Source organism: Saccopteryx bilineata, chromosome 10 (assembly GCF_036850765.1).
Source record: "Saccopteryx bilineata isolate mSacBil1 chromosome 10, mSacBil1_pri_phased_curated, whole genome shotgun sequence".
Taxonomy (NCBI): Eukaryota; Metazoa; Chordata; class Mammalia; order Chiroptera; family Emballonuridae; genus Saccopteryx; species Saccopteryx bilineata.
The window spans coordinates 22,934,369-22,958,745 of record NC_089499.1 but is presented as its reverse complement, the minus strand read 5'-3'; the positions used below and the strand labels follow the sequence as shown (position 1 = coordinate 22,958,745).

At 36.6% G+C, this 24,377-nt stretch overlaps 1 protein-coding gene across 14 annotated transcripts in view; it reads right to left on the bottom strand.

The window, feature by feature from the left end:
• The window catches only part of SLC4A7 (solute carrier family 4 member 7), a 111,316-nt gene that overhangs the window by 31,897 nt on the left and 55,042 nt on the right, over positions 1–24,377 (bottom strand). For 6 of the 14 annotated variants that reach the window (XM_066244962.1, XM_066244953.1, XM_066244951.1 and 3 more), the window contains exons 7-13: positions 22,055–22,423; positions 16,000–16,115; positions 13,652–13,809; positions 12,276–12,363; positions 10,034–10,180; positions 5,285–5,391; positions 2,988–3,162 (exon numbers count right to left, since the gene is read on the bottom strand). In XM_066244962.1, the coding sequence (XP_066101059.1) occupies positions 2,988–3,162; positions 5,285–5,391; positions 10,034–10,180; positions 12,276–12,363; positions 13,652–13,809; positions 16,000–16,115; positions 22,055–22,423 (1,160 nt within the window). Of the gene's footprint in view, positions 1–2,987; positions 3,163–5,284; positions 5,392–10,033; positions 10,181–12,275; positions 12,364–13,651; positions 13,810–14,552; positions 14,613–15,999; positions 16,116–22,054; positions 22,424–24,377 lie in introns of all 14 variants that reach the window. The other 8 variants (XM_066244955.1, XM_066244959.1, XM_066244957.1 and 5 more) reach the window with 2 other exon arrangements.

Sequence of the window (24,377 nt, the reverse complement as noted above, 5' to 3'; positions counted from 1 at the left end):
TAGGTAGGTACATTCCTTATCGAGGTAGCGCCCGTACGTGGTATTTTGTGGAAGAGCCACACTCAAGGGGCCAAAGAGCCGCATGTGGCTCACAAGCCACAGTTTGCCGACCAGGAATAGGCCATGAGACAGAAGGGAGAGATCAGAAAAAAAAAAAAATAGTAAACCATTCACAAAGACCAAGGTCAACTGGAGTGCACCATCAAGAAAGGAAAAGCCCCTCATGGGAACAGCAAGGCAAGGAGAAGGCGCTTGGGAGAAACACCCCCTCCACCCCTCCACCCCCCCAGGAACCGGGAGGCAGCACAGCATCAGGCCAACAACAGGGCTGGAAAACCAGATGTGGAGGGGAAGACTGGTTCCTGCGAGCTCTGAAGCCAGGGACACACCTAAAACCTTCTGAGCCCAACTTCTGTCATTTTTCAATGGGGGTGATGATAGCCAGGAGAACTTAGTGAAGCAGTGTTCGTGGAACATCTAGCAAGCCTAGCATCTGGCATACAGAATGCACTCAAAAGATGGTAGCAATTCTCATCATCAGCAATAAACAGCAACCTCCAAAATCAAAGTAACAAAATAACAGTATGCAGTACAAGGATTACTTCACTATTAGGAGAAAAACAGGATCAAACCCACATACAAACTGGACTTTGGGCACAATGAGAAGGTGTCTATATTAATGTTAATGGTATGAGATACATTTTTCTAGCCTTTAGATGCAGTTTGCCCTAGAAGACTCTGCTAAGTCATTATAAAATCCTTAGTTAAAATAGAATATGCTTATTTACATGTGAAATGGCATCTAGAAACTGAAAGTAAAAAATTGAGAAGCAAAGCAAAGAGATGGCAAATAAAGAAGTGCTAACAGGGGCAGATGGGCACAAACTCAGTTTCGCTCCCCAAAGCTGTACTGAAAAAAACATGAAGAACTTCTTCACCACTCCCAACCCCTTCCTGCCACATTTACCAGGTCCTTTACCCAGACCTATTTTTTTTCTAAGGTTTAAACTGTTTCTATGTTCACTCTCAAAATGAACTGGGTCTTTCCCTAAAGAAATCACAGCCCCCTACCTGCTGTCCCTACCATCCATTCAGAAGCTTCTGTTTACCCATCAGAAGCACTACCCTTCCCTTCCCCATATATATCTCCATTGAATGGCACTGAATACTCCCTGACAGTCTTTCCTCCTCAAAAACCTCTGTTTCGGTCTCTGCATAAATATAACATCCTGATGCTTTGAGAACATTGACTGTGCCTGTGTCTAATCTGCTGGGCCATTTTCCCTCCTCATTCTCAACCCTCTTCCAGTCCATAAATTTGAGAAACTTCCCACTTTTCTTCTCACCTTCTCTCCCTATATAAATTATCTCCCAGGTCAAGTAATTGATTTTTAGTTCCAAGCCCCACCTGAATGTGAAACACCCCCGCTCCATGCATTTCGTCCTTGCCACTACAAACTCTGATCTCCACCTATTAACATGTCTCTATTTATACCTTAAGTAAAGTTACCATAAAGCATCTGAAAACACATTTTCAAATCATTTTCCTCTGTAATACTCTTGAGTTTGCTATTTCTATTACTTCACCTCCTATATCTCTTCCTTTATCCCACTCGTGTGTAGCACAGTACAGTACCCCATGCCACGGCAACTGCATGATACTATCTTATCTTTTCCTCCTTAGGGTAGGGTCCTTGAGAACAGGGGACACATGCTCGTGTTACACGTGTCTATAACCCTCCAGTGCCTAAAGCACTATCACATGCACATGATATCAAATAGCAGGATGAGAGGGGCAGGCAGTGAGTGACAGTCACAGTCCCAGAGCAAAGCACTGTTTCCACGGCGGTTACAGGTAAGATACATTTCCACAGGAACCAGCAGAGTTACATGTACAATTCGTCACAGCACATAAGGCAACTTACGAAAAAATATACTTTCAATACAGTGATTACAGAATGAGGTAAAAGAATCTAAATAATCGAAAATAAAATGAGTTGAAAGGAAATTTCAATTGTCAGGTTTATCTCATGTTCGGTTCATAAAAAGATACAATTAAATAATTATCACTACTTAGCTCTGGCTGTTATTTAACCTTTTATTTGAAAAGTAATAAAATAACTATTACCCCAAGAGTAAATATAATTAAATACACTTAAGAATTACAAATCATCTCATTTAAATGCCATTAGATGTATAGAAACAAAAAAAGTCTTCGAGATTTTACAAAGCATATTCATTTATGCCTCCCACAGCCCTGATTACAATTATTAACAAGAACAAAAGAAAAATATTAGAACTTTCATTTCAGTCAAGAACAAAAAACACAACTTTCATTTCAGTCATATTAAATTATGGATACAGTTTTCAGTTATACTTTCCAATAAAAAGCTTTGACTACTTTCACACAAATTTAGTACAGTAACAGCAAAATTAAAAGTAAACAGCATTTCGAAAATTCATCATCTGGCCGCAATTACGTGCTCTTCTTCCAGAGTCTAGTCCGGGCCTACCCACCAGGGCTGATGAGTGACTATTACTCACGTGGCTCTAACTAATCCTACGGTGCCTCACAGGATGTGAAGTAGCTCCAGTGATCAATTCCCCCACCCACGGCCCACCCGGAATCAGTTCAAATGGTCTCCCCCCAACCAGACCGACCCTCTTCCCCACACAGACAATACAAGCCTTTTACTCAATTTATAAAACCATTCATCCGGCAAGCCAGAATAAACTTTTTTTTCTTTCTTTTCTTCTTCTTCTTCTTTTTATTTTTTATTTTTCCACCTCAACTGTGCATCTTCTCCTGTTCACATGCTTCCCCATGTTTTCCATAGCAATGACCTTTGGGGGCAGTCTGCTCTTGGACAGGTTAATCGTGCTGTGGGTAGACTCTTCAAATACAAGTATGAATAGAGAGACAAATGCACACGGACACTTGCCTCTGAAGAGCTAAGAGCCTGGCCACTACCAATCTTTGTACTCACTATTCTGCCTTGTGTAGCTTCTCCAAGCAGCCCTCCAAAAGTGATTACAGGAGACATACAGGCACAGTATAGGAAAAGAACCGAGGCCAGGCACTGCAGACTTAATGCATCCTTGAAGTCACTCAAGAAAAAAGGTGCTTTCCTTTTGATGTCAAGTATCAAACCACCAAAAAGCCTAAATAGGTGAGATGAAACTCGTCAAACTGTACACTAGAGGATTCTAGCTATTTCAAACTAAAACTATGGGCTACATAAAACTGCTGGTGTCTAGTGTTTAGTCAACAAAAATTAATACCCTATTTAAATCACGGTATACATTACAGAAGAAACACTCATTTAATCTAGCCCACTGGTAGAGGAAGGGTAGATCTCATTAACTTAAGTGACATCAACACCCAGGCAAATGATTTTTATATGAGTAAATATAATTTCAGACACAAATGCGCAAGAAAATGTACAATAAAAATAAGTAAAGCCTAACAACCCATTCATGAAAATATACAATTCTATTTATTATCTACATTATAAATCTTAAAGGCAAGTATCAGAAATAGCAGGAAGAGAATTATAATATAAATCATAATTCCCCCAAATACCCCTTAATATAAATACAGTACGTTGTGCTTAGATGCACTCAGTAGTAAATTAAATAATTTTATTTACTTTTTAAATTAGTCCTTTAATCGTATAAATATTTCTGGTCTAGGAAAAAAGCCTAAAAACTACTTGGAGTGTACATAATTTACTTTATTTGTAATCAAACTATTATGTGTAATCAAACAGTAATAAGATTTTTGTAATTAGTAAGTTTAAAAATCTATATTTGCACATCAAAGCTATGTCATGTTAATGTTTTGTTTTGTTTAAAATCCGATTTTTGGATACAACTAACTTGAGAGCCTTGCACTAAAATATAAGCTCTGAGAGGGACAGACGTTTTCTTGTTTAGTTCCATTATCTCCAGTGTCTAGAACACTGCCTGGGACATTAGTAGGTACTCGATAAATACTGTGACAAATCAATAATCCAAAAAGGTTTTGTGACTCAAAAACATATACTCATTCAAATCCCTACAGTAGAAAGAAAATACACCAAAAAAATTAATTTATGCCTTCAAATGCTTTGAGTGTTTAAAGCTTTACCCTTCTAAATTTTTTTAAGTTAATATTGAAATGGATCCTAAACACATATTGTCAAGAGAAAGAAAGTAATCCTATAAACAATCTGACAGCAAGGGGAATCAACTTGCAATAAAAAATTAAAAAAAGGTGCCAATGATAGTCTAGAAATAAAACTACATCATCAAATCAATGACTACTTAACAGCTTGTATAAGACTCAGGTAAACCACCATGAGATCAATGGGGATCTTGGTACTTCTCAGTGGCTAATCCTATCGCAATTTGAAGTTTGAGGAAATCATAACATAAGCTAATATGAGACCAGCACCTTCTATATGGGAATAATCTTATTCTCAATGATATTCAGAGATACTAATATATTAGTCAATGGATTAATTGTGAGTTGAAGCTTATTTAGTTTATAGTCAGTATTCCAGTTATTTTTCTTCCATATAGTATTTTTTAGGCATATCATTAATATCCCTAATAGTATGTCTGTATAAGATATCCCAGTTTTTTAAACATATATTTAAGATTCAACAGTGGACAAAAAGGTATCGCTACCATAACATTTCTCTATTTCTACAAAATATTTTAAGACAATGGTTACAACTGGCAATATTTCCATTTTTTATTCCAAAAATGAACTTCAACAATTTTTCTAACTAGGTTTCCAGAGAGAAATACCCTGTTTTAATTATACTTGTCTAATTTTACATCATCTTATGATATAATACTCCTTTAAGAGTCTAAAGTCTAGAATCACACAAAAAAAACATTGGTTATAAATCCTTTCTGTTCCCATAATTCTCTAATTTCATAAGAAGAATTATAAGGGACTCCACAATTTCTTCAAAAACGTTTTGGAAAATTAATATAAATTAACCTGCTATACAATTCTGCAACATTCTTAACATATGGTGCATTAACACTTTCATTTTAGATTAAAGCTTGGTATATGGATCCCAAGTATATACTAGTGAAATTATTTTCAGATACATATTAATTTTTCTTAATATCATATACCTGTACAATAAGGCACACTCTTTAAAATATAAAAAAATACTGTACAAGATTAGGTCCAAATATTTGCAAAGAAAAGGAATTTTTATGCCTTTTTCATCCAATCACCCCTAATCTCCATAGATACCCACAGGGCATCAGTACTGGTACCCACCGGCCAGTCCTCTGTAGCTCCGGTCCCGCGTGACGATCGGTCTCTTTAGGAGCCTCACCCGAGCTGGGTGCAGAGCCATTGGGAAACACAGGAATCTTTCTCTTTTCCTGCATTTCATAAAAAACACACTTTCAGAATTTTGTTTTAGGAAAGCTGAAACGACATCTTCAATCAGAGGAAGCATGAGATCTTTTACTGGTTATATGTCTAAAAAGTGCTCCTACATAAGAAATGCTACCTGCCACAAATTTCTACTTTCAATAAGCCATACTTTAGAACAGAAGCTAATATTTGTCTATTCATTCATACTTTAAGTTTATGCTTGATTTGTTCTATTTTTATACTCTACTATTTTTATACTCTAAAATAAAATGTTATAAAATACATTCATACACACCCCTTTCCAAATTACTATTCAGCAATAGGAACATAAATATCTAATAAAGCTTCTCTCCACCAGAATTTTTAATAGTGCTTTTTTTTTTTTTTAACAGACAAAGAGAAGAGAGAGTCGGAGAGAGAGAGAGATAGGGGCAGACAGACAGGAATGGAGAGAGATGAGAAGTTTCAATCATCAGTTTTTCGTTGCGACATCTTAGTTGTTCATTGATTGAATTCTCACATGTGCCTTGACCGTGGGGCTATAGCAGACCCAGTAACCCCTTGATCAAGCCAGTGACCATGGGTCCAAGCTGGAGAGCTTTGCTCAAACCAGATGAGCCCGCGCTCAAGCTGGCGACCTCAGGGTCTCGAACCTGGGTCCTCTGCATCCCAGTCCAACACTCTATCCACTGAGCCACCACCTGGTCAGGCTTAATAATGTTTATTTTAACTACTGAATTTGTATTTTACATTAAGAAAAAAGTAAATGCAATTTTTCTTTTACTAAAATACTTCCCTTAGGATATAAGTAGCATGAGTTGTTTGTTAAAAGCATTTCTATTAAAAAAAAAAAAGATCAATATCCCATTAGATGTTATTACAAATTCAAGTAGTATCCTCATGATAAAGGATCTTGTCCCCTTCACTTTAAGAGCAAAGAGTAAGCTTTTAATTTATTACTTGGGCCTAAAAGAAAAGAAAGAGAGAGAAAAAAAGGAGGAGGAGGAAGAAGAGGAAGAAGAAGAGGAACAAGAGGAGGAGGAGGAAGAAGTGGGGCTGAGACAGGGAAAGAGAGCAAGGGGTGGGTCACCCCAAGAGGTACTCTGGGTCCAAGACTTATACTACCTGCATTTCACAAAAAACACACTTATGTTCAATATTTATACAGCATAATGACTTATCTATAATCAAAGGATTACTATTTGAAAATATCAAAATAACTAAATTACATATTAGCCCAAAGGAGAAAGAAAACAAAATTATGAAATTCCTAGAAAACAAACATTATATTTTTAAAAATTAAAGAATAAAAATAAATGAATTAAGAATCTTACTTAGAAAATGTTAAAAATAACAATAACCACAAAAAAACTCTTCCCTGAAGGAAAGTGAAAGAAATAAAACAGCTAAAAGCAGAATCTGAGTTTAAAAAAGTGAAATAAACTTTTAAAGCTGCCTTATTTGAAAAATATGACAAACCATTAGCTACTCATACAACAAAAAAATGTGACAAGGAGCCAACTTCACAAACTGAGGGAAATTATATATATATATGAAATATAAATATATAAATATATATATATATATTAAGAGAGACATATATATATAAACTGTACAACCCTAAACAAATAAATTTAAAACCTTGATAAAATGGGTAATATACTAGGAAAACATAATTTCCCAAAACTGATACCAGAAAAGAGGAAAACTGGTACTATAACTTACTAAAACTGACCCCCCCCAAAATAGAAAGTTTATAAAAACCAATTTCTACAGAATAAGTTGTTAAAAACTTATCTATCATACAACAAAAAATTCAAGCTCAGAAAATTTTACGAAAGAATCCTTTTATTCCAAGACATTAAAAAATTTTAAGAATACAGATAAAGGAAAACTTAGAATGTGTTTTTATGAAATAAGTATAATGATAATACCAAAATATAAAGACTGCACAAAAATCTATAGACCAATCTACATAAGTCGAACTTAAATAAAATACTAGACATAGACTACTGACATAGTAGAGCCCAAGTTGGGTTTATTCCAACAATGCAAGAGTGCTTTGTATGAAAGAATCTATTAATATGATTTCACATTATAACTGACAAATATAATTCATATGATCATCTCCAGAGATGCAAAAACGTACTTTGACAAAATTTGGTATCTAACTACATTAAAATTCTCAATGAAATAGAAATGCTATACTTTCTGAACATGATAAATGTATATTTTGGTCTCAACGTCAGTAACTTAGGGAAAGGAACACTAGGGACCCCGACTACAGTTAGAGTCTAAGAAATGCTCATATAAAGTCAACTACTTACACTATGACGTTTTAGCCAATACAATTAGACAACGGAAAACATGGGAATTATAAGGAGTTAAAAATGACGAATAAAAATACTGCAGATGATATGACTGAAAATCTACATTCAATAAAACAATTTAAAAAGGTAGCAGGATAAAAAAAGATACATACAGTAACAGATAACCTTCACATGCATAAAAGTAACAAACAGACAATATAATGGAACAAAGACCTCATTTACAATAAAAATAAAGATAAAATACTAATGAATACACTCACCAAGAAGCTTGTAAAGCGTAGATAAGGAGAACTTTATAATGTTCCTTAAGGAAACAAAAACTGACTTGACATAGGGAACCAACTGGGGAAAGAGACCGTGTTCTCGAACAGGTTCAGTGTTATAAAGATGTCAAGTTTGCCTCAGTTCATTCAGAAATTTAACTGCCAACACAATTTTTTTTTAAACTCAGGGTTTCTTTTTCTTCTGTAAATAGGAAGCTGATTTTAAAGCTTACATAGAAAAATATGCAAATATAGCCAAGAATATTTAAGGGAAAAAACAAGAGTGAGAGAAATCAAGAATGAGTTGAGGGGCCCTGGCCAGTTGGCTCAGTGGTAGAGCATTAGCCCCACGTGTGAATGTCCCAGGTTCAATTCCCAGTCAGGGCACACAGGATAAACAACAATCTTCTTCTCCACCCATCCCCCTCTCCTTCTCTCTTTCTCTTCTCCTCTTATGGCCATGGCTCTATTGGTTCAAATGCATAGGCCCTGGGTGCTGAGGATGGCTCTGTGGCACCTCTGCCTCAGGTGCTAAAAATAGTTTGGTTATGAGCATGGCCCCAGATGGGGATTGACAGTGGATCCTGGTCGAGTTGCATGCAGGAGTCTATCTCTCTATCTCCCCTCCTCTCACTTGGAAGAGAAAAAGAAAAAAAAATGAGTCTAGGCCATGGGCAAGTAGCCCAGTTGGTTAGAGCATCAGCCCTACACACTGAAGTTGCAGGTACAATCCCCAGTAAGGGCACATACAAGAATCAATCAGTGATGGCATGAATAAGTAGAAAAACAAACTGATGTTTCTATCTCTCTTTCTCTTTCTGCCTCTCCTCCTGCTTCTCTCTAAAACTCAATTTAATAAAATTAAGAATGAATCTAACCTTCCAGGTATTAAACCAAAGTTTCCAAAAGTAAAGTGTGATACCAATGAATAGGTACACCAATGGTAAAGAAATTCCACAAAAATATCTGAATGCCAATGGAAATTTAGGTAAGGAAGGCAACATCACCAATCAATGGGAGTATTAAAAAAAAGTTATTAATTTTTCAATAAATTGGGATAGCCAAGACAGCAATTTAGAAAAAAGATAAAGTTGTATACATACTCCACTTAATATATTGTGATGAACTGCAAAGGATTCAAAAACCATTTAAATGTTAAAAGAAAAAAAAAAGGTGGTGAAGGGCAATGAACAAATATATTCAGAGATAGTCAACCTCACTAATTACAAAAATGCAAAGTAAAATCACATTAAAATACCTGAAATAGTAAGATAAATATATCTATCCGACTCACAAATACCTAAGTTTGACAACATACTGTGCTGGTGATGCTGTAGGGACATAGGAATTTTCCTGCATCATTGTGAGGGCCCAAATAGGTCACCCAATAAGAAGAGATTCTGCTAATTATCTAGTAAAATGATAAATTCCCGTAGGGACATAGGGACTTTCATGCATCATTGTGAGGGTCCAAAATAGTTCACCCAATAAGAAGAGATTCTGCTAACTATCTAGTAAAATTATAAATTCCCCTATAAGCCAGCAATCCTTTTTCTGAAAATGTGTCCTACAGCTTTATCTGCACAAGACTAATATGGCACAGGAATACGAAGATCTGGTTTGTAAAAGCAAAACCAAAAACAACAGAGCCCAGGAATAAGATACACAGTGATAGAGCCAATAAATGGGACACAAAAAAAACTGTGAGAAAGGACTAAGGAATATTTCTATCATTTCCTATGATAAGATCTCCAAGATGTGTTGTTATACTAAAAAAAAGGAAAGGTGAAGAACAGTATATACAGTATGTTAACTTGTGGTAAGAAAGAGGAGGAAATAAGACTATATGTTCATACTTCTCTGAACTGGATAAAAAAAAAGATAAACAAACAACTTATAACAAATGGTGACCCACAGAAGGTGGGTCGAGGGGTAGGAATGTAAAGGGGACGCTGGGGTGCAATTTCTCTGAGGGCTATATATAGTTTTGATTTTTAAAAACGTATATTCAAATGTTTTTCTAACATAACCTGAAGAACTGTGTGGAGTCTTACCTGAGAAGGAACACTCTTTGGCGGCTCTATGCGTATAGAAGGATCCCACTCTCCTGGAGGTAGGACCGTCACTTGATCTAAAAACTCATCAATTCCAGATAAGAGGTCATTTCTGTCTTTTGCTTTATAAGCTACATCATGGAAAATCTAAAAGAAATAAAAAACAAACACTGAGTCAAAGAATTTTAAAGCTGAGACAAAATTCTACACATAGTAAATCCACTTCAGATATCATAAATAAATCTACAATAAAGATAGTTACCTAACTTCTTATCCCAAGCATGTCTCACCCTACCCTGGGTAACAACTATAAAAAATAACCTGATCTTAGTATTATCTGATGAATTAACAGTAACGCTCAAATAACTAAAGAGAATAGTATGTATTAAGACAACACAATCTTTTTAATTTTTATCTTTAATTTATAGTGTTGACATGGTTTCTAGTGTCCTGCTCAACATATCAAGACAAAACAATTTTTAAAAAGAGAATTTTTTCATGGGAAATACTCCATACGTAATTCATTACCAAATAAAGCAATACTGCAGCATGTCTTTCTACTTCTGTGATATTTTTTATGTCATTTATCCTAAGCCAATAATCATGGATATACATTAAATAAACACTGAAATCTGATCACTTATCTTTACTGGGTGCCTACCATTTGCCAGGCACAAATCTACGCTCTTGGACAGAACAACGGACACAGATAATGCAAGGTCCCTGTGCTCTAGGACGCAGGGGGAAAGACAGTGAAACAAGTTAATTACATAACTACATAACTGCAGGTAAAAATAAATGTTCAGATAAAAATAAAGCAGAGTAAGGGGAGGCCTTAAAGGAGGTTAACGCTATACAAGAAATCCGAATGACACGAGAGACAACCCCAGGCAGAGAGCGGAGATGGTGGGAGAGAACTCAGGTGACAGGAAGAGGGGTCGGAAATGCCCAGAGGTGGAAGGGCGCAGGACGCCTCTGAGGAACGAAAAGGAAGCCAACGGGGCCAGAGCAGATGGGGGACAGTATCAGAGTCGAGAAGTGTGCAGAGGCTGAATCAGGCATAGCTGATTAAGTCATTGATGAAGAATTTAAGTGTAAACATAAATACGTAACAAGATATCACTGACACATGGATCAAGAAAATTATATATATGCCTGACCAGTGGTGGCACGGTGGATAGAGCAAAGACCTGGGACGCTGAGGTCCCAGGTTTGAAACCCCAAGATGGCTGGCTCAAGCACAGGCTTGCCAGCTTGAGCAAGGGGTCACTGACTTGGCTGGAGCCCCCCAATCAAGGCACATATGAAAAGCAATCAATGAGCCACTGAAGTGACGCAATTATGAGTTGAAGCTTCTCATCTTTCTCCCTTCCTGTCTGTCTCTCTCTCGCTGAAAAATAAAAACAATTTAAATGATATATTCAAATCTGCATGTAATTGGTAGAGGAAAATATTGTTAGAGAAAGACTCAGAAACCTCACTTCAATCACTAAAGAGAAGAAGAGAGTGTAACCAGAGAAATGGCAGTGGAGATGGTAGATTAAATGTAAAACACATTAAAGTGGTAAAATCAATAGACTCTGGTGACTAATTGTTTGACATAGGCTAGAAAAAGAAGGTCAGATTTAGACACCTGGGGCTTCAGATACCTTAGGGACACATGGCAGAGATGTCTGGGGCCTGACTACAAAGCTCCCTCCCAAAGAGAAAGAAAAGTCCTGATCAATATCGGTCACTGTCAAAGGTGAAGCTTGCAAATGGAAGAGCGATTACAGAGGAAAAAAGGGGGAAAGGGAAAAAGACAAAGTCCTGACGAAATCCAGAGGAAATAATATCCTAAAATCCAAGATGAAGAAAATTTCTAGAAGGTGATCAATAATTTCTAATGTGGGGGAGAAAAAAAGAAGACATCAAAGAACACCCACTCACCCAGGCGGGAAAGTCTTGAAGACCACAACAAAGGCAAAACATTTGAAGCGTGAGTATGAGATACACCTGAATCCCATCTAATTTTATTAACCAATGTCACCCCAATAAACTGAATAAAAAGAGAGTGAATGTGAGATAAAATAGTTCAGACAGCAAGGACTTTTTAAGCTTCACTATAAAAGAGAACTATAATTTAATATATATTATACACTTCATCATCAGCATCCAAAAGGACTTGAAATCCCACTTCAAAGGGATTTTAGACATTATAAGATTCTTCATCAGTGCCCACTTCAAAGGGTATGTTAATTACCTCATCCGTCATGAGAGTGGCTATTGATCTTCCAATTTCATGGTACTGTGGTGCCTTGCCTGCTGGACCCAGTAACAGAAACAAAAACCTAAGAAAACAGTAAAATACTTAGATTGAAACATGTACATAAACCTCAGCAATCATTAAAAACAAAAATCAGAGAAGTAAACACAAAAATAACAGTCTACTTTATCATCCTCCCACACCAATCATTGAAAAGAAGCTGGCAACTCTACTCAGACTGAAGCAATTACAAAACTAAGAAAGGCTTTCATAATTAAATTCCTACTAATTATTACTTCCTATGTTCCTCAGGCTAAGACAGTAATTAAGGGAACTTAGTGATTCACATTAAAAGTTCCCATCTTCTACATCCCTTTGAATTTGAGTAAACGATTTTTTCTGGTCTGTTGGACAAAAATAATAAATTCGTGAATACCAATCCCATTGAAGTACTTAAGAGTAAAGTTTGCCTAATAAAACAGTTAAAGGGTATACACACAAAAAAAATGCGCAATCCCTTAAAATATAATGTGGATAAAGACTCTAACTGGAAAGAAAAAGAATTTTTATCTACAACTTCAAATTTATCAACAAACCTCATATTATTTTACATTTATTTATTTATTTATAGTGACTAGATAAAAAGTATTTGACTTCCTACTTAACTGTTTCCTTATTAATATGACAATAAAACATTAATATTTATACTTATCCAAATTGGAAGTATTCATCTCCCTGGTTTGAGAATTTAAATCTGAATCTATGGAATTATTTTTCTCATTTATCTTAATACCTACTACACCATTAATGCACCATTAATACATGATAAAAATAGGCATGTAGATTTCAAACAAGTTGCAATTAATTCTTCAGAATTACCATTATAAAAATAATTTTTAAATATTTTAAAGTTATTCTCATTTAGGATTAAGTTGAAACAGTCAAACAGCTAAAGAACTGATTAATCATTCCTCATTACACAACTTGCTAATTATTCTTATGGCTATTACCCCTATTTTAATTTTTACTCAGAATGTATTTTGAATGGAAGATTTTGGTCAGGTCAGAACAAAACATTTTGCCTAATTCAGAGACATCACATTTATTCAAGTACGAGGTATTATTGTCCTTGTTTTACAAATGAAGCTTAGACAATCTTGAGTCAGGTCTGACCCTCCACAGAAGCGGCAGAGCAAGGATTCAACTCCATTTTCTCCGACTCCAGTGCCTGCACAGAACAGACATCTAAAATGATGAAGTTTCCTAAAGCAAAGCTCCTGAGATATCAAACTTCTTAGAAAGGTATCGACGGGATTATTTGTAAAAGGACGCGATTATACTATGTCGGCACATTTGTAAAGCTGCCGCTTCACCTGGTGGGAACAGGGACCTCGGTCAGCCCTGACAGGAGAACCGCAGGGGCCAGTCGCACAAACGCAATGATAGGTCTTTCCAAAAAGGCCACTTCTCCCACCAGGACATTGGATGCCTCGGCTCCCGAAGGGATTTTTCTCATGAAATTCATGTCAACCTATTGACAAAGAAATAATAATTTAAAATAAAATTTGCATGGTATTTATAAGAGACTATGTAGAAGGAAACAGGAAAGAAAAGATGCTTTTAAGACTAGTATTTGCTAATCAAAACTGTTTCTAATGCATGTATAAATGCCAAAATTCTCACAGATACAAAGGATGGAGTAGACAAATACAAAAAAGCAAGCAAATTACATCTATGAAACACCACTCCCAACTCTTTTAGCTGTCATAATCTTTACTATAGTATTTCAAGAAATCTAAATTACCAAGCATAGAAACTAGAGAAAATTTTCAATGAATATAGCACTATTCATTAAAAACTATTAAGGACAAAAATATAGTTCACAAACTAACAATGGCTCATGAAATTATACACAGGGCTAAAAAATATTCATTTCATGATAATCTATTGTATAATCTTAAAAAGAAGTCATGTCCCTTTGTATTTTTTATAAATCCTTTTTATTTTAAAGAACTCTGGGCATTCCCCAGTGTTGTCATTAAGTGGAAGAAATGTTTTTATTTTTATTTAAAACTGAGATAAATAGCCATTACTGGTATAAACATATGGTAGTGTCATATAATCAAATTTGGTTGTCTGTGTATAATTACAAAGAAGAGGTTACAAACATGATATCAAAGCATGGGAACTTCATCATTTATATGCAGTTTCACACAAGTCACTAAACAACCACTTACAGGGCTATCTATTAAAAAAAAAAAAACCAGCACTTACGGCGGGTCTCTTGAGTCCCACACCCAGTGTGCCACAACTACAGTGCCAGGAGGCAGACTCCTGCCCAACAGGAGACAGGGAGGTGTACACAACGATAGTCCAAATAAAAAAAAGTAAAACTGTGACAGAGGAACAAAAATCAACGGCATCTGCCATGTCTAGAGGAGATCTATAATGTAAATTATATTAATTTATTTATTTATCAAGAATAAATGGCAATTCAGTTCCTGAACACTTCTTACTCATCTGAAATATGCGGAGCACCAGTAAAAATGTAACTGAGTTAGCACAGAAGTAACAGTGCAATAGCTTTTTGTTCAATCAGTGTTCCACGTGCAAAGCTTTTTATCATGGTAGAGCAGGCAACAGCAAGGTTACATTAAATCATCATTTAAACTGCTTTTCTACAAAATGTCATCTATACTTTGCATCACAAAAGACTGAAGAGAAAGAAATAAATCTTACTTGGAGTAATCACATTTAATTTAACATCTGACATTGGATACCAAACTATTAAAATGCTGAAAGTATCCTGTAGCAAATTAATAGCATTAAATGAAAACGGCCACATAGAATCAATTATGAAGAAGTAGTACTCATAAAGTATGTCTTACATTCAACTGTAATTTGAACTTGTAGGTTTTTGCCCTTTTGTTGAAAAAAGTTTTCTTTTTACATTTCTCCTGAACACTCATCTATTGGCCCTGGCTGGGTGGCTCAGTGGATACAGAACTGACCCAGAGCACCAGCGGTCATGGGTTCAACTCCCAATCAGGCTAAGTACAAGAAGCAATCAATGAGTGTACAACCAAATGGAACAAAGTAGAACAAGTTAATGCTTCCTTTCTTTTTCTCTTTCTCTCTCTCTTTCAAAACAACAAAATTTTTTTTTTAATATTTACCAAAAAAAAAAAAAAAATCCGAGTTGAGATAGGCGAGTTATTTTTAAATCCATGCCCTTACCTACCCAGGAGGAAACAGCGATACGCTTCCCGGTGACATTCCAGAAAGTACTGACACCATAAAGCAGTACTTCTGGGATCGCATTACAGCCGGGAAAAGGCTGAACTCACTACTATTTCTGTAACATTGTTCCCAGAATCAATCTTTCTAGTGGTGGTAGCTCCAGAACAAAGGACTCGAATTCAAAAGGTACTGATGTTTCATGATATCTATCTCTGGGGAGGTACAGATGAGAAATATGCCATATTATTTACATGTTCTTTTGTCAAAATTTCTAAAACTAGTAAGATAATGTTATATTCAAGTGCTCTGAGATTGTTACCTTTCTCACAATTTCTGACCTTCCCCTATTACAAGCATCGCAGCAGCTTTGTAAGCAGAAGTCTATTAAAAAATTACAACAATCAATGTTACTAAAGGTACATGACTAGCAATTTTCTTGGTAAGCATGATTTAGAAAATGAATAGTTAACGACAGAATTACCTTGCTGAAGTCAACAGTACTGTTTTCTCTGCTGCCTCCACTTCCATTACCTTTAACTTCTCCACTTTTACTACTGTCCAAGTTTCCAGGTGCAGACTGTGGGGAGGCCAAAACACCTGTATTTAAGAATAAGCAAATTCCAAATGAGTAAGAAGAAAACTTACACCGTAACCTAACTCTGCTCGTATCCTGAAAGTGGTGGTTTACTATGAGCAAATGTGCAAGGTCAAAAAAAAAAAAGTGCCAGTGTTAGTACCAAACCAGAAAGACGAGAATAACATTTTAAGCAATAGTAAAGCTACTCATTTTAACATTTTAAATAATATCACTGGAATTTTCAAAAATGGTGGCCTTCGCAAAAAGAAACAACGTGAGTAGGTGCAGAATCACAGAAGAGGGGAGACCTGAGTCCATTTACTACTACAAAGGCTTAGACACAACACTGCCAATATGTCTAACGTGCATGTGAGCTGCAAAGGTTAATGGTGCCTATCGACACTTCGCATGCTTGCGTCAATAAAAATATAAATTTTCTGATGAGTCCTAAATGTAACTCGGAAGATTTCAAAACGACATCAATACATGTAGGATAAATTTACCATAATGTTTCATAATCATAATAGTTTGCTCAGGAATTTCATTTGTTAGGTAACATGTATGTGCTGCCTACTACCCTTATTTCTAAAAATATACACCTTCCCAATATAATAGCAATGTTTTCAATAATATAAATACCTAAAGGGTTTTTTCATTGAACAGATCTGTGTTGAAAATAAGCGCTCTCTGCCACTCTGTAAGCCGTGTGACTTTAAGTACCTCACACAACCTCTACGATCCAAACTCATAAACTATGTCTGGATTAGAAATGATGGCTGTATGTTCAGTAACATTTACTTGTTGGGATGACAAATGATATATGTTCCAGCATTAGTAGACTCATTTCAAGTGACATAGCTGCAACATTGCACAACAAAATAACCTAACAGCGCGATGTAGCATGTGACCAATTACTACCACTATTTTGCAAAAGGTTCAAATCTCAAAATTTTTCAAGTACACCATAGATTTCTACCATTAAAAGTACTTCATTTTGCCTGACCAGGCGGTGGCGCAGTGGATAGAGCATTGGACTGGGATGTGGAAGGACCCAGGTTCGAGACCCCGAGGTCGCCAGCTTGAGCACGGGCTCATCTGGCTTGAGCAAAAAGCTCACCAGCTTTGACCCAGGGTCGCTGGTTCCAGCAAGGAGTTACTCAGTCTGTTGAAGGCCTGTGGTCAAGGCACATATGAGAAAGCAATCAATGAACAACTAAGGAGTCACAACGCACAAGGAAAAACTAATGATTGATGCTTCTCATCTTTCCGTTCCTGTCTGTCTATCCCTCTTCTCTGACTCTGTCTCTGTAAAAAAAAAAAAAAAAAAAAAAAAAAGTACTTCATTTTTTCAAAACACCAACAATATCTAGTTCAAGAATATAGAGCACTAAGTATCACAGGAGAAAAGGCACCAGATTGAATTACAACAGGCTCTACGATTCACACAGCAATCTAGCGACCCACAGAAACTCAAATTGTTTGTGGTTATACCCTATAAACCTTATGGTTAATATTGGTAATTAAATTCCAGAATTTTAAGCACATAAATTAAATGTACCTAAGGCAGTTTTCCTTTTTCTAGAATATAAATACTATTAACTAATAACCTACGTCATTCGAGTTTATTGTTTAAGTTCAATGAGAGAAGACCTTTGTGATAGCCACTTCTCTATTAAATACCTAAACTAGAATGCCACTGTAGCCCCAAAGTCTCAGTATAAAAAAGCATATCTAATCTATTTAGACACATGCTCATTTTCCTCAAGTGTTAAAGAATTCTGAAATAAAATATTTCCTAAAACTTAACTCATTTTTCAGCATTTCAGCCTTAGCACCGGAAGTTATTAACATTCCTCTTCTTTGAATTTTGTCCCTAAACTTCCAGAAGAGTCAATTCCTTTATTAGAATACATGCCCAAGGAAAGGGGGGTTAGGGTGAGTGGGAAAGGAATAGATAACTAGTATCTTCAGTGGCTTCTGACTCGCATACAAGAAGATAACGAATACCATTAAGGTCCTGGCAGCAAGTGCAACAGAGCATCAATACCTGTATACTTATAACCGCTAAAAATATTCAATCTGTAGACATATAATCAAAGAATATATCATATATGCACAGTTTCCCCGAATACTTCCAGCAAACAGATTTTGTAGAGAAGAGTGAAATGAGAAGGTTGTGGGGGAAAGTCAGGATAAAGTAGGAACTGGAAGAAGAAATGATGTGGAACTAGCTATTGTCAAAGCTGGAAGATATGACCTGAAGTCATTTAGCTAATCTGGTCACCCTGAACCAGTTAAAACTGCCATGCCAGGTTATGTGCTCCTTTCCCACCATTACCTTCCCTATGTAGCCCATCTTGATCTCATCTCAGCTAAGCTAAAGCTGTTTTCTCCTCTTCCTTTTTTTTTTTTTTTTTTTTTAGAGGAGGGAAGGCAGAGAGACAGACTCCCACATGCTGGATCCACCCAGCAAGCCCACTAGGGGGCAATGCTCTGCCCATCTGGGGCCTTTGCTCCATTGCTCAGCAATCAAGCCCTTCTTAATGCCTGAGGGGGAGGCCATGGAGCCATCCTCAGCGCCCAAGGCCAACTCACTCCAATCAAGCCATGGCTGCAAAAGAGAAGAAAAAGAGAGAGAGAGAAAAGAAGGGGAAGGATGCAGAAGAGATGGGCACCTCTCCCATGTGCCCTGAACAGGAATTGAACCCAAGACATCTACATGCTGAGGTGACCCTCTACCACTGAGCCAACTGGCCAGGGCCTAAAGCTGTTTTCTCAACCAGTAAAGGAAGTCCTCCTGCTCCTCCAATAAATTCCTAGTGCTCAGAATTAAATGAGTAAGTACCCAAAGTTAAAACTATCATTAGCATTGATAACTCAAGAAGGAAAATTTTTGCTTTAAAAAAATAGCCTGAGGAGGTGGTGGCACAGTGTATAGAGTGTCGGACTGGGATGTGGAAGACCCAGGTTCGAGACCCCGAGGTCGCAAGCTTGAGCGCGGTCTCATCTGGTTTGAGCAAAGCTCACCAGCTTGGACCCAAGGTCACTGGCTCGAGCAAGGGGTTACTCAGTCTGCTGAAAGCCCACGGTCAAGGCAATATAGAAAGCAATCAATGAACAACTAAGGCAGGGGTCGGGAACTTATGGCTCATAAGCCAGACGTGGCTCTTTTGATGGCTGCAACTGGCTTGCAGACAAATCTTTAATAAAAAAAATAATAACATTAAAAATATAAAACATTATCATGTATTACAAACCATTCATTTCCTACCACTCATGTTCATAGTTGTGAGTGGCTGGAGCCAATCACAGCTGTCCTTCAGGACAACATCCAATTTTTATTGGATAATGCGTAATGTACATGGGTCGTTGTATGGCTCTCATGGAATTACATTTTAAAATATGTGGCGTTCATGGCTCTCTCAGCCAAAAAGGTTCCCGACCCCTGAACTAAGGTGTCGCAACAAGAAACTAATGATTGATGCTTCTCATCTCTCTCCGTTCCTGTCTGTACCTATCTATCCTTTTCTCTCTCTGTCTCTGTAAAAAAAAATAAAAATAAACAATAAAATAAATAAATGTATGTGTATATACAAAATCAACCATGAGATTCAAAAATCATACTAGAGAAAAAGAAATCAAAGTTGTAAGAGTTTTCTGTCACTGAAAGTTTGAAAGTAGAAGCAGCTGGAGATATAGTTCACAACCTGGGAAGATTTCTGTCCCCCAAGAGACACCTGGCAATGCCCAGAGGCATTTTTGGTTGTTGCAGCTGGGAAGTGCTGAGGGCAGCCAGTGAGAAAAGGCCAGGGATGCTGCAAACCATCCTCAGTGCACAGCACAGGCCCCTACAGCTAAGGAGGGTCCGCCCAAATGTGGACAGTGCCAGGCTTGAGAAACACTGAGTTAAAATAGCGATCTCAACCTTTTCCATCTCATGGCACACATAAACTAATTACTAAAATTCTGCAGCACACCAAAAAAATTATTTTTGCTGATCTGACAATAAAAAATTGGTATAATTTCAGTTTACAAAATAATAATAATAATAGTCATTACCTACCCTTCTTGCTCAAAAATGGCTTTTTAAAAAATCAAGTATCTATACTTGTATATAAGGATTTCTGGTACAAGAATTAACCAATCAGATACTACCGCATTAAGCAATATGACCAATAAGATGCACTTCTATTATATGAACTATATATTTATGGTTCAACACAGAGCATTCATGTCTGACTGGTGGTGGTGCTGTGGACAGAGCATCGAACTGGGATGCTCAGGTCCCAGGTTTGAAACCCTAAGGTCACCAGTCCAAGCACAGGATCACCGACATGATCCCAAGGTCGCTGGCTTGAGTCCAAAGTTTCTGGCTTGAGCAAGAGGTCACTGGCTCAGCTTGAGCTCCCCCACCCCCACCCCGGTCAAGGCACATATGAACAAGGCATTAATGAACAACTAAAGTGATACAACCATGAGTTGATGCGTCTCAACTCCCTTCCTCTCTCTCTCTCTCTCTCTCTCTCTCTGGGAAATAAACAAAACAGAGCATTCACCCCAGACATATTATTGGTCTTGGCTGTTGTCATTCTTTTTTTTTTTTTTTTTACAATCTATAGGAAAAGAGGTCAGTGTCCCTGACTAAATAGTCAGGTATTGCAGAATTTAAAAAAATTCTTGGGCACACTGGTTAAAAATCACTGTATTAGTAGTTGCAAATATGTGCTAGAAATGAGTTTACCTCTTTTACATATAAATTATCCTCCAAAAACACAACTAATGGGAAACACCACTTCAGTATGTTTGGAGATAGCCAATAAAGAGAGTAAGAAGCCGGCCATATTTTGCAGGAGCACAAAGATTTTTGGTCAGAGGACATAGGCTCTCACTCACTAGTTTGTATGATCCAGAGAAATCATTTAACCTTTCTGAGTCTGAATTTCTCAAAATGGTGTAGCCACCTAACTTACACAAATTTTTATACCAGTTGAATAGGCTAATTTAACAACTATCAACTACCACTGAAGAGTTAGATATTATGGGTATTATAGAGAAATGTGATAATATTATATGATTAAAAACACTAGTTAGTCTTCACATATATCACATCGATGCATGACTGTCAGTAAAGTAGCCACTAAAGAATATTTCTTTAACTGAATTGGATATAAGTACAAATACATAATTAATATAAAAAATAAAATTTTCATAATATATAACCCTTAAATAAGTTACAAAACTTTTATCCACTAAGGATAATTTTACTAATTCACATACAAATATATACTCTAGCCACAACTATAGGAACTCTGGTCTTGAAAAGTTCAAGGTAAATTGGGATTAAAGGTAGATAACACATTAATCAAGTTAAGGAGAACTAAAATTTATTCCAAAATATAATACTAATCTTGAAATAATAATGATTCCAGGCAGTCTTTAGGGAATCTCAATCTTCTCAGAAACAAAATGAGAAAATGAACATTCAATCTTATTACTGTTAGGAAGGTAAACTTAATGCATTCTTTGGACAAAAGCACCAAAAAGTAGATAAAAGGCATCTCACCTCATTAAAATTTATGTACAATGTGTTCATTCACCTTATGAATGCACAAGAAAAGCCACCATTTCCTAAAAATTATGGCAAATTAAAAGATTACCTATAGAAACATCTATGATTGCCTGAACAATGCAAATACCTTGACCTGAAATAGCTCAGTGACAATTTCTGAAAGGCCCTAAGTTATGTATAGCCTTCTTTTAGTCTCTTTATAACTTAAAAATCTTTCTGTTCTTTTCTGTAACATATTATAAAGGGGAAAAGAAAACCATGCAGAAGTCAAAATAAATCGTAAGCATCATCTACAAATGCTGCTTAAGCTCGGTGCTACGAGCGAGGCATTCCAAGTGCAAGTGAGCCAGAGGCAGAGAGCACCACACAGGGAGGATTTTGAATAGTTGCCTGGAGTTATGTCAACATTTTCCTCCTCCTTTTGCTCCTGGCCTTCCGGCGCTTCTAAGTCTTCCTCTGGCGGATGAACGACTACTGTGGGAATAGCATCACTGGCAGGGGAGACCAGGAGTTCTGGGACCTGAGGCTGACTCTGCTGGGAACTTCTGGAGGTCAGGCGGCTGATGCTAGGGCTAGAAGGAGGGCTGTGTGGCGGGGTGGGCACTGGGGTTGTACACCTCGAGCCTGCGGGGGTTCCAGCTCTTGAAGAAGGAAGAAGATGACTGAGAAGAAGAGACAAAGGTGATTCTCCTCTCAATGAAAGGTTTGAGGCAGACAGACCTGTTCGCAAAGAGTGGCGGGAGGCGGAAAGGCCTTCCCCTGAGATAAAACAAATAAATGAAACATGATGAAGTTTCACTGCAGGAGGTAAACAGAAACACACACACACAAAATCAATTTACACTGGAAATGGCAAGCTTTAGAGGCCCAACATTTCAAATGCATGCTATAAGGGTCAGCGTGGCAATCAGATTTTTAAATATTAGAAAGTCACTGAAAAGTGCTTAAGCTGTAATTAGTTCTCTGAAGGTATATCCAAAAATAATATTATTAATAACAAAAAATAAAACACAATGTTAATTTAGATTGTGGGGAACAATTGTTAGGAATTAGAATGCCCAATGGTGTGGATTAAAAAAAAAAACAGTATCAGTACAAAGTCACTGCTTAAATAAGTAAAAAATATCAAACGAGAATATAATACAATAATCTAGGAACTAGAACCCAAAACAGAATTTACCAGCACGAACAGTATTTGTACTACACTATACTGAACCACTGCAGATAATTTTCTCTTATTAGAAAAGTCACATTATTAATAAGTCCTATCATTCTAATTGATCATTAATAAAAATTTTAATTTCTAATTGATAAAAATCAAATATTTATAACATTAACAATGCCTCACCTACTAATAGTGTTCCCAAGTAAAAATTTAAAAACATAAAAAATTATAGTCACTTTTTAAAAGAAAAACATCGTCTCAATTTTAAAGGATACATATTCTTGAGCTCTCTGAAGATACTAATAAATATCTTAAAATATTTCCTTTGTAATACAGCAGATAATTTAAACAAATATGTACAAGTTTTCCTTAGATAAGAATAAAATATTTCTCACTAACAACAGCAAAAACTAGGTAAGTCTTACATATTTCAGAAGGTAATGTATACCCATACTTTAAATACCTATTCTATGAAGTATACCTTAGTGAAATTACATTGTTTTTAGAAAAACAAAAAATATAACAATCAATCCCATATGATCTAAGTAATCCAAGTTCATGCCCAAGAGATTCCAGAAATATTAAAAATAAAGATTAATCTTCAATCCACAAACAGTCACCATTTAGTTAAAAAAGTAGCTACATGCAGGAAAACTATCAAATTACAATACAACAAAGTAACATAATTCCCATGCTAAAATGGCATTTAAAAGAAAACGGCCATTGTCATATGTTTAAAAGAAACCACATGACAATTGGAGAATAATCAGGAGCCACTGCATATGAGAAATAAAAATTTAATAGGGTTCCACTAGGTAACTGAACCCATTTCATGAGGTAGAGAATGAACCCATTTCATGAGGTAGAGAACACATGAAAGATGAAAATAAGAGGCAAAATGTGACGTAGGTGGCATACTTCTCAATTGAATTCAGGACCCTAAGAGATTTCTTTTATCCTGAAGTTTCCTTAACTATGCAAAGGCATAATTTAAAACAGATTAAAAGGACATTTTTTTTAGTGGTCCAAAGCTCAGAAGAAAATGTACTCAAGTCATTTACACTGAGCTGCAAACAACGATTTGTGTCAACTTTAGATATAAATAACTCTATCTCCTATGGCCGTTTGCCTGTAGAACACTTAAAAGCCATACTATTCTTTCAGGGCTAGAAGGACATTGTGGCCCATCCTCCACTGCTCTTCACTGTAATCCTCTTAAGCCTGGGGTAATAAATAGTAGCAGCTAGAGGAAATAATGGCCCTCATCAACAACTCCAACCCTCTGCGCTGGGGTTTTCCAGAGCCGTCACCAGCTCTCCGAGAGCCAAAATAGAACCCTAGTGATGTAATCCTCTGCTTTAAAAAGAGGAAAGGCAAGGCCTCCAAGTGTGCCCGCCTTAAGATAGTGACAAAAGCAAGTGGCTAAAATAGCACTGTCTCCCCACGTCCCACATGAAACCCACCGCTAGACCGTAAGTGAGAGTGGAGAGGGGAAGCATGTAGGTCTGCGTCATTCGCAACGGCTCGGTCTCTCCTGGTATAGGTAGG